The sequence below is a fragment of the Talpa occidentalis genome, unplaced genomic scaffold (genome assembly GCF_014898055.3).
Source record: "Talpa occidentalis isolate TD23 unplaced genomic scaffold, MPIMG_talOcc4v2.1 talOcc4.9, whole genome shotgun sequence".
Taxonomy (NCBI): Eukaryota; Metazoa; Chordata; class Mammalia; order Eulipotyphla; family Talpidae; genus Talpa; species Talpa occidentalis.
Window position 1 is genome coordinate 48442728 of NW_023605305.1, and position 13310 is coordinate 48456037.

At 39.8% G+C, this 13310-nt stretch overlaps 1 protein-coding gene across 1 annotated transcript in view; it reads right to left on the reverse strand.

Annotated features, from left to right (window-relative positions):
- Window positions 1-989: 989 nt before the first annotated feature.
- Window positions 990-13310, reverse strand: part of ST6GALNAC5 (ST6 N-acetylgalactosaminide alpha-2,6-sialyltransferase 5) — a 170688-nt gene continuing 158367 nt past the window's right edge. Inside the window, exon 5 of the mRNA XM_037498301.2 lies at window positions 990-5811. Within this exon, the coding sequence (XP_037354198.2) occupies window positions 5580-5811 (232 nt within the window). The 3' untranslated portion in view covers window positions 990-5579. The remainder of the gene's footprint in view (window positions 5812-13310) is intronic.

A 13310-nucleotide genomic window follows, 5' to 3' on the forward strand; every position in this document is an offset into this window, starting at 1 on the left:
CTTGAAATCTTGTTACAATGTTTTTTTTTTTTTAATATTTTATTAAATAACATTTTGTAATTATAATAAAATTTTTATAAATGCAGGAAAATCTGTAATTCTCTACCTGTGGAAATCAGCAACCTTCTCACTTGACTGTAGGGCCTCTAATCCTTTTCCTATACTTCACAAAACGAAACCAAGATCATGCAATTAAGTAAGTATGTGGGAGAGCGGGGAGTGAAAGTAAGGAATTCCAGAGTGTCCACAGGTACAAGGAGGTAAAGATGAGGGTTCCTTGTCGAGGTGCCCATTAGCCAGTAACTCACCTTCGCTGACTCTATGCCCGCGTGTCCTCTCCTGTATACTGAAGATCAATAGACATCTTTACACATGCTGGCCAGGCAGTGACAGAGGAGCTGGAGTTGAGGGAAGCTGGATTTGAGGGCACCTTTCCCCAAGAATTCCCCTTTCCCCTCATTTTGGATCTGCTTCATGGAAACAAAACCCTTTTATTTTGGTTTGTTTCATTTTAAGGTAAATGTATGCTTATTACCTTTACATCCTCAGCTACCACCAGATGTATTCCCAGCAGCTTTTGGAGGCTTTCAACTTTAAGGCAGGCTATTACCTCATCTCCTTTTAGCCTCCCTTTCTATTTGAACTGCAGAAGTCAGAGTCCAAGCTACCTTTCTGCCTATGGTATAGCATTTGTCAATGTTAAATTTGATTTGTTTTAAGGGCAGCGTGCTAAGAGCAAGAACACAAAGTGTACTAAATTTCAGTTCATCTCTGTGTTCAGTAGTTAGCATTTGCAGACTAATTAATTCAGCAACATTATCCTACCCAACTCCATGTCAGCTACTGATTAAAAATGTTATAATTTTAAGGACTGACTCCATAAAACCCTACCTAAATTAACTATATCATCACCTATTCTGTCTCATGTACTTCTTAAATGGAAGAATATACATCAATTACCAATCCAATGGGTAAACATTAGAGGTCTTCATCAACAACAGACATTTATTGAGTGCCTATTGTGTGCAAGGCACTGTACTAGGCATAGGGCTACAAAGACAAAGGATAAATAGTTCCTGTCTCAAAGAGCTTACAATCTAATTAGGCAACCAACAGGACACATACATAAAAAGACAAGGGCCAATCCAAGGTAGCATGTAATATTAGGGCACTGAGTAGACACAAACAGGATTGCAGCCTTATTTTTTGCATTTCTATGGTGGCTCAATACCCTGAGTAGGTGGGGATGAGTGAGCTAGAAGAGAGCGGTTACTCCTGTTCTTTTTTAAGCCTTGGAGATACTTCTCTATCTCTCCCCATTCCAAAGTATCTTCTAGCTTGTGCTAGAACCTGGGCGATTGATTCACTTTTTCCCCAAGAACTTCGTATTATATAGTTCTCTTTGAGGTGACTAAACAGTTTGATGGAGCCACCCACTATCCCGTTATATCCGAGACTATCATGTCTTGGAACTGCTACCCTTCTCTCTCTCTTTTTTTTAAGGATTTATTTATTTATACACGAACCAGGGTACAGGCCAGAGGTGCAGGGGGTGAGAGGATTCACAGACATAGAGTGGGGAACAGAACAGGCAGACTGATGAAAAACACTGCTGAGGGGAGCAGTGGGTGAGACAGGAGAGGTCTGCCTCGCCATGTGGGCATCTCTGCTGCCTGCGGGGATCATCGAACCGGCACTGCAGAGACTTCGGACAGCTTCATAACGCTGTGCTCAACCGTCTGCGCCACCAGGGAGGCCCCTCCACTTCTCTCTTATCTTAGCCCCAAGATAACCAGGATGATGGTACTTTTGCAGTATTTTGTCCTATAGCCAGATATAGACCTCCCACCTACTCCAGTCATTGCTCTGGCAGAACCCACCCCAAATCCATTTCTCAGGTAAGTGTCTAAGTTTAAAAACCTGCAAAGAAAACCTTAATCCTAAAAGACTGCTATTTTAAGAGCACACTATAAACAAAGGAAAATAATCAGGAGATAATAATGGCACAAAGATGGAATGAGGGTCAAGAGAGAAGCAGTGAGAGTAGAAGAAATGATTGGGTCAGGTTTGAAAAAATGCTGGGACTGTTAGCATCACTTCCTAACTTGGGGGGAGGAGAGAGACACACACACACACACACACACACACACACACACACACACCCTAAGAGTAGGTCTCTAACAATCAGCATCATCACCTCAGTGGAATCCAGAGTATTCCACTGCACCAAAAGGAAAACTCCTACAAAAGGGCAAATATTTGGTCAGGCATATATGTACATATGCATTTAAATAACATTTTCTTAATCCTAAGAGAATTTCAATTTTTTCCCTCCACTTTTACCTAGTGTTCACTTAGCTTCCAAATCAATTGTGTTAATTTTTGAGTGAAGTTTTTATTTCATGAAGTAATTCAAATAGGTTAATAATGCAGAGAATGTCCGAAAACAAAGGTAAACTGCCTTGAGAGGTGTTGTTTGGAATCTATACACATTTCTGGTAATAACCTAAGGATTCCAAGAGATCACACATGTAATATAGTACTTTGTGTTTTGTTCTCATGTATTTTTTGAAGAAAAGCTCAAAACAAAATTGCCGGACCTTGGAAGTTCCTGAATTGCTCCGGGTTTATGCCTAGCCCTTAGGAGCACATTGCAGGGTTAGTGAAGCTCAGGGACTTAGTTACCAAACACCCATTAACTGTAATGGAAATCACACAGCGAAGTCCCCACGCAGCACACTGAATATTTACCTCCTAATGTTCTTTTAATGTACGTTTTCTTGGGTGAATATTTACTGTAGAATATTAAATGTAAGATTCCTCTTTTTATGGGCCATTTGAAGTGATTGATTTTGTTTGTGAATTCCTGTATCTTTGCCCATAATGGCTATCTATTGTAATGGTCTCTGCCAAATGTTCTTGCGTTGAAATAACAGACACCATGGATGGGCCAGCTGTGGCTTTGTATTACTGTGGTCTGAAAAGCTAAGAGGAAGCTGATGACACAGCTGGGGAGAGAAGGCAAGGTATGTAACATAAAGAGTATAACTTAGGCTTCAAACACAATTGGATACTGAAATCACTGAGGTCTGTAAACATGGTTTTGTAGTCATTTTTTATATCAGGGCTGATGCTTAACGGTATTGAATGGTATTAGAACTGATGGTCATGAAATGATAGTGACAAGATAAGAACTCAATTGCCCACAACCAGGTCCATCAGCACAATGCATCAGAATTTTAGTCATTTTCTTCAAATGCAATAAAACCATTGTCCAAGTGATAATTTTGTACTTATATGTGCCATACTTTAAAAAATAGAAATGTTCCTATACATATATCCTAGATTTAAAATATTTCTTAGTGAAGCCAGGAATTTCAGAATTCAGTTGCTTTTTACTCTTGAGTATTTGAGGGAAACATTACCAAAAAATAGGGAACTATCATATAGTTCAAAATATAAAAACAAAGCCAACCCCCTAAAGTCTGAAGATAACACAGACATTTGAGATATTGTAAGGTTAACTAATAGAGTTGCATCTTGCATGGCCCAAGTATGCCTCTCCAAATTTCTATAAAACTTACTAAAAGAGCTACTTTCATCTGAACAACATTGCATTAAGTGATGGTCAAGATGGTCCATAAATCAGTTATATAAAATTCATATATTTATAAAGAGTTATGTGTTTAGTGACCATGCTGCATAAGAGACTGCACTGGAATAAAATTCTATATTCTCTTTATAAATATAAATGTAAAGAACACATTCCAGTACATTTGGACAGGCATTTCAATTGTACTGGCTTTTAACGGCTCCAGCCACAGTTCAATAACACCAATTTTATTTTTGCTATATAAATAGCTAGACTGTGTTTGCATTTCAACAATAGTACTCTATAACTAATACCACCAGTTAGTGCAAGGGAATGAACTCTTAACACTAACCAAAGAAAGGGAAAAGAAATGTAATATGAGAAACCTTCTTTAATCACAAGCCAGGTCATGTTCTGTAAAACAGTGTCAGTTTCCATACATGCTATTTGCTGTGGCCTTGGAATTTGGCGTTAGAGAAACGAATGCCTCGTAAGCCATGTGTAAAGAAAATGCTGATAGTTTTTAAAAGACTGTTTTTGAACACTATTACTTGCTTAAATGAAATCTTTCATACTTACTCATCTTGCCTCTGAATAAGTCCTTCATATTACTGCAGACCAGGGAATGACAGTGAGTACATGCAGTGAGTGTGAATAGTTCATAGGAAAAATGAATTGTATGACAGGGAATCTCCTTGTATTCTCTTCACAGACACACAGAAAAGCAGTTCCTTACACTTGTAGCCAGGAAACACCACAGAAATGTTTTCCTTCCCTCTCTTTCTTCCCACCCCCATTTGGCATAAGGACCAGAAAAGGTGGGAGAAGATTTTAGCCAAAAGGGATGAGGTGGGTAATATGTTTCAAAAACAAGAGAGAATGGAAATAGGTAGTAGGGAAATATATAAAAAGTCCCCTAAAATAAGACTCTGGGTACTGTGACTATCCCACCATTCCAGGTGTGCAGTCCTCAAATACAATAGGTCCACAAAGACTCAGAGAATTTTAGATTTGAGATAAATTTTAAGAGGTAATCTAGTACAGTGACATCATTCTGCAGAAGAAGAAACTCGGGATTAAGTGAAGTGACCTGTGTCAATCATTACTAAAGAAAACTGTCTTGCAAGTTCTCTTGTTGGTATCTGTTTGTTTTAATGATCTAGTTTTTGGTTTTCAATTTTGTCATTTAGGGTATTTTTGCACCTTAGAAAATGTCATATAACTATCCTGAAGGCTGAGGATTCAACAAATGCAACAACAACATTTCCAAGGCAAATACCAATTGCATGCTGCCAATAAGCATGGTGAACACAGCAACTCATCGACCTGATTCTAGGCATTTTCCAACCATTGTTCAAGATTAAAGAGCTAGGAAGGCTAAATCACCACATAATCATAATCTATAAAAATACTGGCCTAGAGTACACTAAAAAACTTTCAATAAATAAATATTGGGCATTTGCTTTATGAAAGTCAGTGATGATGTGCTCTTCAGAAATCAGGTCTGTCCTTTCAAGCAGTTTTTGTTTACAAATCACACATACAGAGTCCAACAGATGACAAGGGTTATAGATCAGGTTAGAATAAGACTTGATAGAAAAATGTCTTTCGATGTGATATTTCTATAAATAAATACAACCAATATTGTTGAGTTGTTTGTGTTTCAGTTTTGAAGGCAATACTTAAAGAGATCCACAATGTTTTTAGCCTTGGCAGCATTGCTGGAATGAGTCTTCAGATCCAAAGATAATTCCTTTTGAAAGGGATGACTCATTACGATATATTCATTCTGGAACTTTCCCTCATGAACCAAGTGCACTGCGTCATAGTCCTGCCTCTTAGGCATCTGTACACAGTACATCCTGAAGAGGGAGGCTATTTCCTGCCACCAGTTCTGTTCTTCTTTTGTGTCCTTGGCCCAGGAACTCCAGCGCCCAGGTGTCTGATACTATGGGCACTTGGGATTTCAGTCTAGCACACTCAATTCTCAGAACACAGGTTTATTCTCAGGGTGATTTATAGCAAGGGATTCTGGTTTCCAGTCTGGTTGAAAAAAGTGAATATTGAATGTCCGTGCCCAGTTCTTAAAGACTCGTTTCTCTGTGATAAAGCGGTGATGACTTCCCTTCCGTCCTCGCTCATGGGAAAGGTACATTGTACATTCATCAGGTCCATAAGGTTCATAATAGTGATAAGGTACTGAAGGGTGACTGGGGTCCCTGTAGGGGAAAAAGAAAATAACTGAATAAGGAAAAAATACTTCTTTGACTGAAGTAAGATGTCATTTGAGTAAGTGTATAAGCACAAACCCTATTTTCAAGTTAAACAAATTTTGACAAAATTTTTTCCCCTGATAATTAAGCAATAAGCAAGAGGAGAGTTTCTGAGGTTATGAAATAAATATAGTGGGCATCAACATCAAATAGGTTGAAAGTGTGCTGCAGGATAGTTAGGTCCTTGGGGTTTAGGAACTGCATGTATTACTAAGCCCCAACTAGTTTTTGTTTTTACTCTTGCTCCCAGACTGCCTGTTCTCACAAGAAGCTATATACGTATTTGAAAAACAAAAATGGATCATTCCCCTTACCAATCTCATTGCCCTCAAATTCTCCAGAAGCCAGTTATATTACAAGCAAACCTAGAGGCTCCTCTCCAGAGCCTTCTTCTAACCCACCTCACCTTGTCAGCTATGCACCAGGCAAACTGACCTCTCTGCCATGTTTGTCCCAACCTTGAAGACTGATGCTTGTGTGCAGTCACCTGGCTGGAATATTCTGCCCACCTGTTCACTCCTTCTTACAACTGGGGATCAACTCAAATGGATTCTCATCAGAGAGGACTGACCTGATGCCTATCTCCTTCACGCTCTCTCACTTGGATTCATTTTTCTTGATAGCTTTAATCACTCTCTGAAATTTCTATTATTGTTTATTTACTTGCTTAATGTCTGATCATGAGAGCAGGCATCCTAGTAGATGCTCAATAAATAATTTTCCAGCTTCTGTTGCTAAAAAAAAAATTATATGGAACTAGCAGTGAAACAGCCTCCAAAGAGGATTTCTCTATCTAGTATGGAAAGCTGACAAATCTAGTTTGATCTGATGGTAGAAAGACATCTCCCTTTCTTCTCTTACTGCACTGTGTACCCAAATCCTCAATCCTGCTGTGTAACAGATAGTCCTAATACTTTTCTGTCACTGTATCTCCATTTTGGCCTCAAACAAGAAAAATGCACTCATTTTTTAAGGTCGTATGCAAAGGATTAGCATATGGGGGGATGGATAGGTATCCTTGTACGTTAGCCCTGGTCTCAAAATAATTTCCATTCTAGGCCAGTCAACTCCACCCTTTCTGTTTTGAAGTCTAGCTGATATGATTAGTCGATTAGTTGAGATGTCCCAGCAGATAAACCTTTCCACCTTAAGTAACACTAACCAACTAGCCCATTGCAGAGACCAAGTTCTTCATAGTCTCTTAGTTCTTTTCAAAAGATCCAGGTTTCTTAAACTCCTGCAAGCCACCTTTCAGCACCTGATGTCTTGGGGTCTCCTGTTTGGTCACTAGGCTCTAAGTACAGTAACTTGGTTTCCCAAAGATGCTCATCTTGCTAGACACCTCTACGTTTTCTTAGAGGAAATCAATACACAAATGGCTTTTAGAGTAGCAACTTTACTGGGGTCAGGGATCGAAGTCTTTTATCAAGAGGGGTGTCAGGTTTGTGGCTCTGACAACAATAAACCTTTGAGCTGCCTCTCCTCTTAGGTTAAATTTCTTCCAGGAAGAGAGATTTATTTTTGTCATGCAGCATTTAAACATTCTTCATCCTGGACTGGATGTGGAGCCGAATTAACACTTTGCATCTCTGTTATGCTTGTCTCAGAAGTAGCTCTTGTTCTGTAGTGAGACACTGGATACCATTCTGTCTTGTTTTTATAGATTTCACTTATCTTTCTACCCTAGACATTGAAATTCCCTCAAAATTTTAATAAAAGATGTCTTCAGTGCACAAAAATGCTTGTCAGGAAAAATTCAAGTTGGAACTGACCACTGTGAAGAAAAAAAATAGAGAGAAATAGAAACTTATGAGTCAAATCTTCTCAGATTCATATGCATCGTTTGGGGAATCATGCGAAATTCATGCTGTCGAGGCATATTTGGGGTTAAGCTTTTATTCCAGCATGAATAAGATTTTAAATCTGTTCCCTCTAAGTTTTGGACATATTATTGGCATCAATCTGTCTAAAGAAACAATTAGGTTTCTAAAAATATCTGAGATTGATTTGACACCTAGGATGGAGGGTAATTGAAAACCAGCTGAAGGATGCTATGGATCAATCTCCTTGTTCAGGAAGGCCATCTCTTTGAATGAAAACTTATCTGACTCCACATTGATCACCTAAAGGGAGAATTAAATTTACATATTTGGTTAGTATGATTTCAACAGTGTCCAAATAAGTGGGGGTTGTTTCCACACTTTGACTGTCCACATGGCAGAAAAATGCTAGGCAGGACTTGAGAAGGCAGAGACAAGCCAATTGCAGGAACAGCCTTCCTGTCTGTAAGCCTGAAATCAACTGTTCATTCAGAAAGCCCTTCCTGGCTTAAGGTCATATTTCCTTAGGTCTTTTCTCAAACCTGATTTTCTAAAGGCTGCCATAGTTTTTTTTTCCCCCTCTAGCTGACCCCAATTAATGCAACAATAAGCATCAGTAGAATTTCTGCATCAGGAGGCTGTTGTTAAAGTGAAGATACTGGCATCCAACTTTATGTTTGGCAGGGTATCTTGGGAGTGAAGGTGGCAGGGAGTGTTGTGGGAGGCATGATAATCACAGAGCCTCTACCCCAAGAGCTAGGAGGGAAGAAATGTTGCAGAACACTGTGAAGAAGGATATATGTTATTCATTACAGAAGAAGCATGTGGACAGAGTGAAAAAAACTAACATTTAATGCACACAGGGAGCTTTAAAGAAATACCATTGACAGTGCTCCATCTGGCTTAATTGATTTGGAGAGGGTCCCAGCATGGACCCTCTTAAGTGACTTAGGTTTGAGTATCAAAATAAGTAATGGTTGTACTGGGTTACCAAACCCATAAAATGAAATAAATATCCATGAGTCTGTGATAATTTCAATAAATAACTGACTAAATAAGTAAAGAGGGAGAAGAAGCAATGCTTCTTTACAGAAGAATTCTAATTAATAAATCTTAAAGAACAGAGGACTAGAATGTCAAATTAGACTAGCACAGTGATGTTGCAGGCAAGATGCCTGAATGACTTTTGAAGGCAGTACTTAAAGTATAAGAAGTAGGTTATTTGTATAAAGTATTTCCCACAAGATATTTATTAATAATAAAAGGAAAAATAATAACTTTACAATGGGTTGACTCAGTAGACACCATCTTAACCAAGTGAGCAAGGTTTTAACACCACTACTAATAAGATATTTTGACATCATGTACCTCTTGCTAAGAGATGGTGAGTAAAGTTTATCACCTCTGTGGTCTCCTTCCCAGTAACACCTAATCTCAGGCTATCATGTAAAAATATCAGACAAACCCCAAATGAGGGACATCTGACAAAACAATGTCCAGAATTCTTCAAAAATCCTGAAGTCACAAATGATAAGGGAAGACAGAGAAATAGTCACACTGGTAGAGTCTAAGGAGACAAGATAAGTAAATGCAAAGGGACCCTGGAAGAGATAAAGACATTGGTAGAAAAACTGGTGAAATGTGAATAAAGTCTGTAGTTTGGTTAAGATGTTTCCTTCCTTCCTTCCTCTCTCCCTCTCTTCCTTTTTTTTTTTTTTTAAGATATATTTATTTATTTATACAAGCACTGGGTACAGTCTGAAGCACAGGAGGGTGAGAGAATTCACCAGAGCGGGTAACAGAACAGACAGACCGGCGAAATACACTGCTGAGGGGAGCAGCGGGCGTGGCAGGAGAGGTCTGTGTGCCATGTGGGATGCTTGTCGGCGGCCTGGGATTGAACCAGCGCTGTAGAGGCTGTGGGCAGCTTCGCAGCCCAGCATTCAACCACTGTGCCACCAGGGGAGGCTCCCTTCCTTCCTTTTATATAGTGTTTGGTGCATTTTAATATGAATATATCATAATTTAATCAACAATTTTCTGATGATATACAAGGAAAATACTGATTAAAGGCTCAAGAGTGAAGGGTGAACCTGAATAGGAATCTGGGGAAGATGTGGCTCCTTCAAGTAAACAATTCCTACAGTTGTCACTTGCATAGGGTTCCCCTAGGGCTGATGTCACTCATAGCTTCTGGATGATGACCACAAAAGAGAATATGCACTGGGTCACATCACAGTTATACCCTCTAGGAAGTGGGGTTTAATCCTCCCCAGCCCTTTAGAGTGGGCTGGACATAGTGACTTCTTGCTGAGCAGTACTCCTGAATCCTTTCAAGGTCATCAAAACAAGGACATTTTCAGTCAACAGGAGCTTAAGGAAACATGACAACAGGGCAGTATGGTGTCCTGGATTGGATCTCAGCAACATACTATTCGAATTTAAGTGCTGTCTGGTGATATCTGTCTTCATTTTGTTATAGCCTGTTATGGTAAAGTCACTGCCGCCATCTTTATTGTGCTCAACAAAGATTACTTGTGTTAGCCTAACAGAAAATGAATTATAAGGAATTCTATAGACTAAAAGTCTTCTGGGCCTGCCAGAATCAGATTCAGAACAAGTTATTCTCAGGCTGCAGCCCCACCTGAAGGGGGAATAGAGCCCCTGTCCACCAGTTTTAATAATTGCATCGCAATTATGCAAAATGTTAACATTAGAAGAAAACGGATGAAGGCTATCCAGGAACTCTCTGTACTATTGTTGCAACATTTTCTAACCTTCCTCTAACACTATTTCAAAACAAAAAGTCCAAAAATAAAATGTTTAAAAGCTCCTTAAGAGAGTCTAATTTGCAGCCAGATTTGAGACAGCTGGTTCAGTTACATACCTGCTAAGCCTAGCACTCAACTTACATGATCTCCTTTACATCTCCACTTAGCGTCTGAGCAAGTTTTGCTGCTCCTGTGTGAGGTGAGCACCCGGCATCTGGCTTCAAACCAGAGTTTATAAACTAGCCAGGTTCCTAGATGTGTTCCTTTCACTCCCAAACAGAGCATTCAGCACTCCACAGAGACTGATTTATTCAGTCCTCACCATGCCCCTAGATGAGAGATACTATTACCCTTTTTTACAAATGAGAAAACACACACAGAAAAACTGGAGAAGTTTCCTGGCCCTGATTTTGATAAAAAGTGTACTTTTAAGAGTGAGACTGTGTCCTAGAAAAATTCCTGTCCCTGCGGTAAGTTTCAGTACTAATAAATCCTGGGTTCCCATTGGGGTTGGCAGCACAAGGTTACAGTACCTGTCCCTGGTACGTTCACCCAATCACCTGTATGTGGAGACACCCCGGGCACTGTGTCAGGAGCTAAGCAGAAGCCTCTGCTTACTTCACAATCTGCCCACTAAATAGCAATGGCAGCAGAATCTGCCAGAATCTGCCTATCTTTTAAATCTCCTAAAACTGAGTCGTACAATTAGAAAGAAGCCTCACACCATCATCAAGCAAGGAGGATATTTCCATTTCTGGGTATGATCAAGTTGACTCTGCTCAGTAGGGTGGTAGCTGGATTATCTATAAGTTTGCAAATGTCCCCAGGAAAGAATAGCACCCCTGTCTTTCTCAGGAACACTCAGACATACTCTTTAAACACGCGTCTCTTATTGGCATTGAAACCCAACATACAGCACCGACTCAGCTATGTCTGAGGGAAGAGCTTAATTAATAGCTCTCAAGTGTCTACATTCTGAAATTAGCTTGCACTGGGGGCCGCTGAGGACACTGTGCAGCACTCAGGAGAGAATATTCTTACACAGGTCTTTGCAAACATCAGTCTCAGGCTTATGAGAACCATTGAGTTATCCTGATTCTGCTGCCTCTATTTTTCATCCTTAGAGCTTCTTCTGGAAGGAGAATGCTTTGCACCTTGGAAACTGGGGGAATAATACTCGTGTCCAGGGCCCAAGGAGCACTAACAGTCCACCCTCCATGGGGTGAAGAACATGAACACTACACCTACCCTCCACAACTCAGGCACATCAGGTGGTGCCATAATATCTCATGATAAGTCAGTGGTACCCAGGAGAGGGAGATGGAAGGTAATGAAAACACTCAGTGACCTGTAAGAGTGGGTCAAATTGTTGCAAAGCTAGAAGAAATGACGAGGGGCTAGGAAAAAAATACAATATATTTTAAATATGCTTCATAAAACGTGAACCACATGGATGTATTACCATTCCATACCCATCCTCCATTAGCAGCTGATTCTATATGGTGGATTGTCGCCAAGTAGGAACTTTCCCTGTTAGCTGGCAGCTTTATTAATGTTCGCTAGCTAATAATTCTAGCAGAATCAACTCTCTGATATTCATGATACCTTTGAGATGTCCTTCACATTATGGATGAGATATTAATTTAGTTCCATGACAGTGATCACTCTGAGTCATTACTCTGCTAATTAATACTCAAGAAATGATGGGTAACAGAGTTGTAAACTTGGTAATGTCTTAAGTATGACCAGAAATAAGATTATTAGGTAGCGTTTAAATGCTTGGCCCATTATGATCACAAATAATTTACAATGGAAAATGAGATTAAAAATACTCACCATAACTTAGTTTGGAAAGCAATGATAACAGATCTTTTCACTGCAATTTATAGTCCATCTAGAGAGAATGGATTTGGCTTCCTATACGGTCATGGCATGATTTAAGGGTCTACTGTCCGCATAATAATATATTTTGATGCTGTCTCGGGAGCAACAAGATATTAATTTTCTCCAGCTTTCTGAACACGATGAGCCTGCAGTCTGGTGATGGAGGCAGGGTGAAGACTGCGCCCAAGTCCCTCAGGGGACCAATGCTGGTCTTGGCTAAGAATAAAATAGTGACTGCTACTGCCTTCTAAGGACTCTTGAAATCTGAACTTGCCATTTGCATTATATTTTTATTCACTTGGCACTTTTGGTCTTGAGATAAGTTTATAATCAGTCCTTCAGCAAATGGGTCATTCGGTACTGAGTATGTTCTAAGTGCCAGGTGCAATGACACGGGCTGAAAGTAGAACTTGGATTGATACCTGACTCCTTCTCTTTCTCTCCAAAGAGCCTATAGCAAATGAAGACGTGAGTGAGGCAGTCAATGAGTTGGAGCAGGGGTGGGGATGGTAGAGGGCATGAGGGTACAGGTGAGATCTGACTCAAACACGAATAAGGATTGGGGGGTTGAGAGGTGGGACAGGTGAGAGCTGCTGAGTCTGAAACAGTGGAGTGAGGAATTAAAAGCTTTGGCTCTTGATACCTGGAGCTTTGAATTCAAATCCTAGTGCTGCAGTTTACCTGCTCTCTGATTTTGGTCAGCTCTTTCACGTCTTTAAGCTTCATATGGAAAATGATAAAAATGTTCACCTCATGGGATTATCATAAAGTTTCAATAACATGGTGCAGGTATTCATACTAAGCCCAGAACTAGAATGTGCAGGAAAAAAATACCAGGCATTCAGACTCTTAGTAAAGATCCAGTAGTAAACAGCTAGGTTGGGAGGGGACAGACATTGTAAACTAAGGACCAAGGGCAGTTGTCTATAGGGTGAGGTTCTATGAAAGATTTGGTATGGCTAAAATGAGT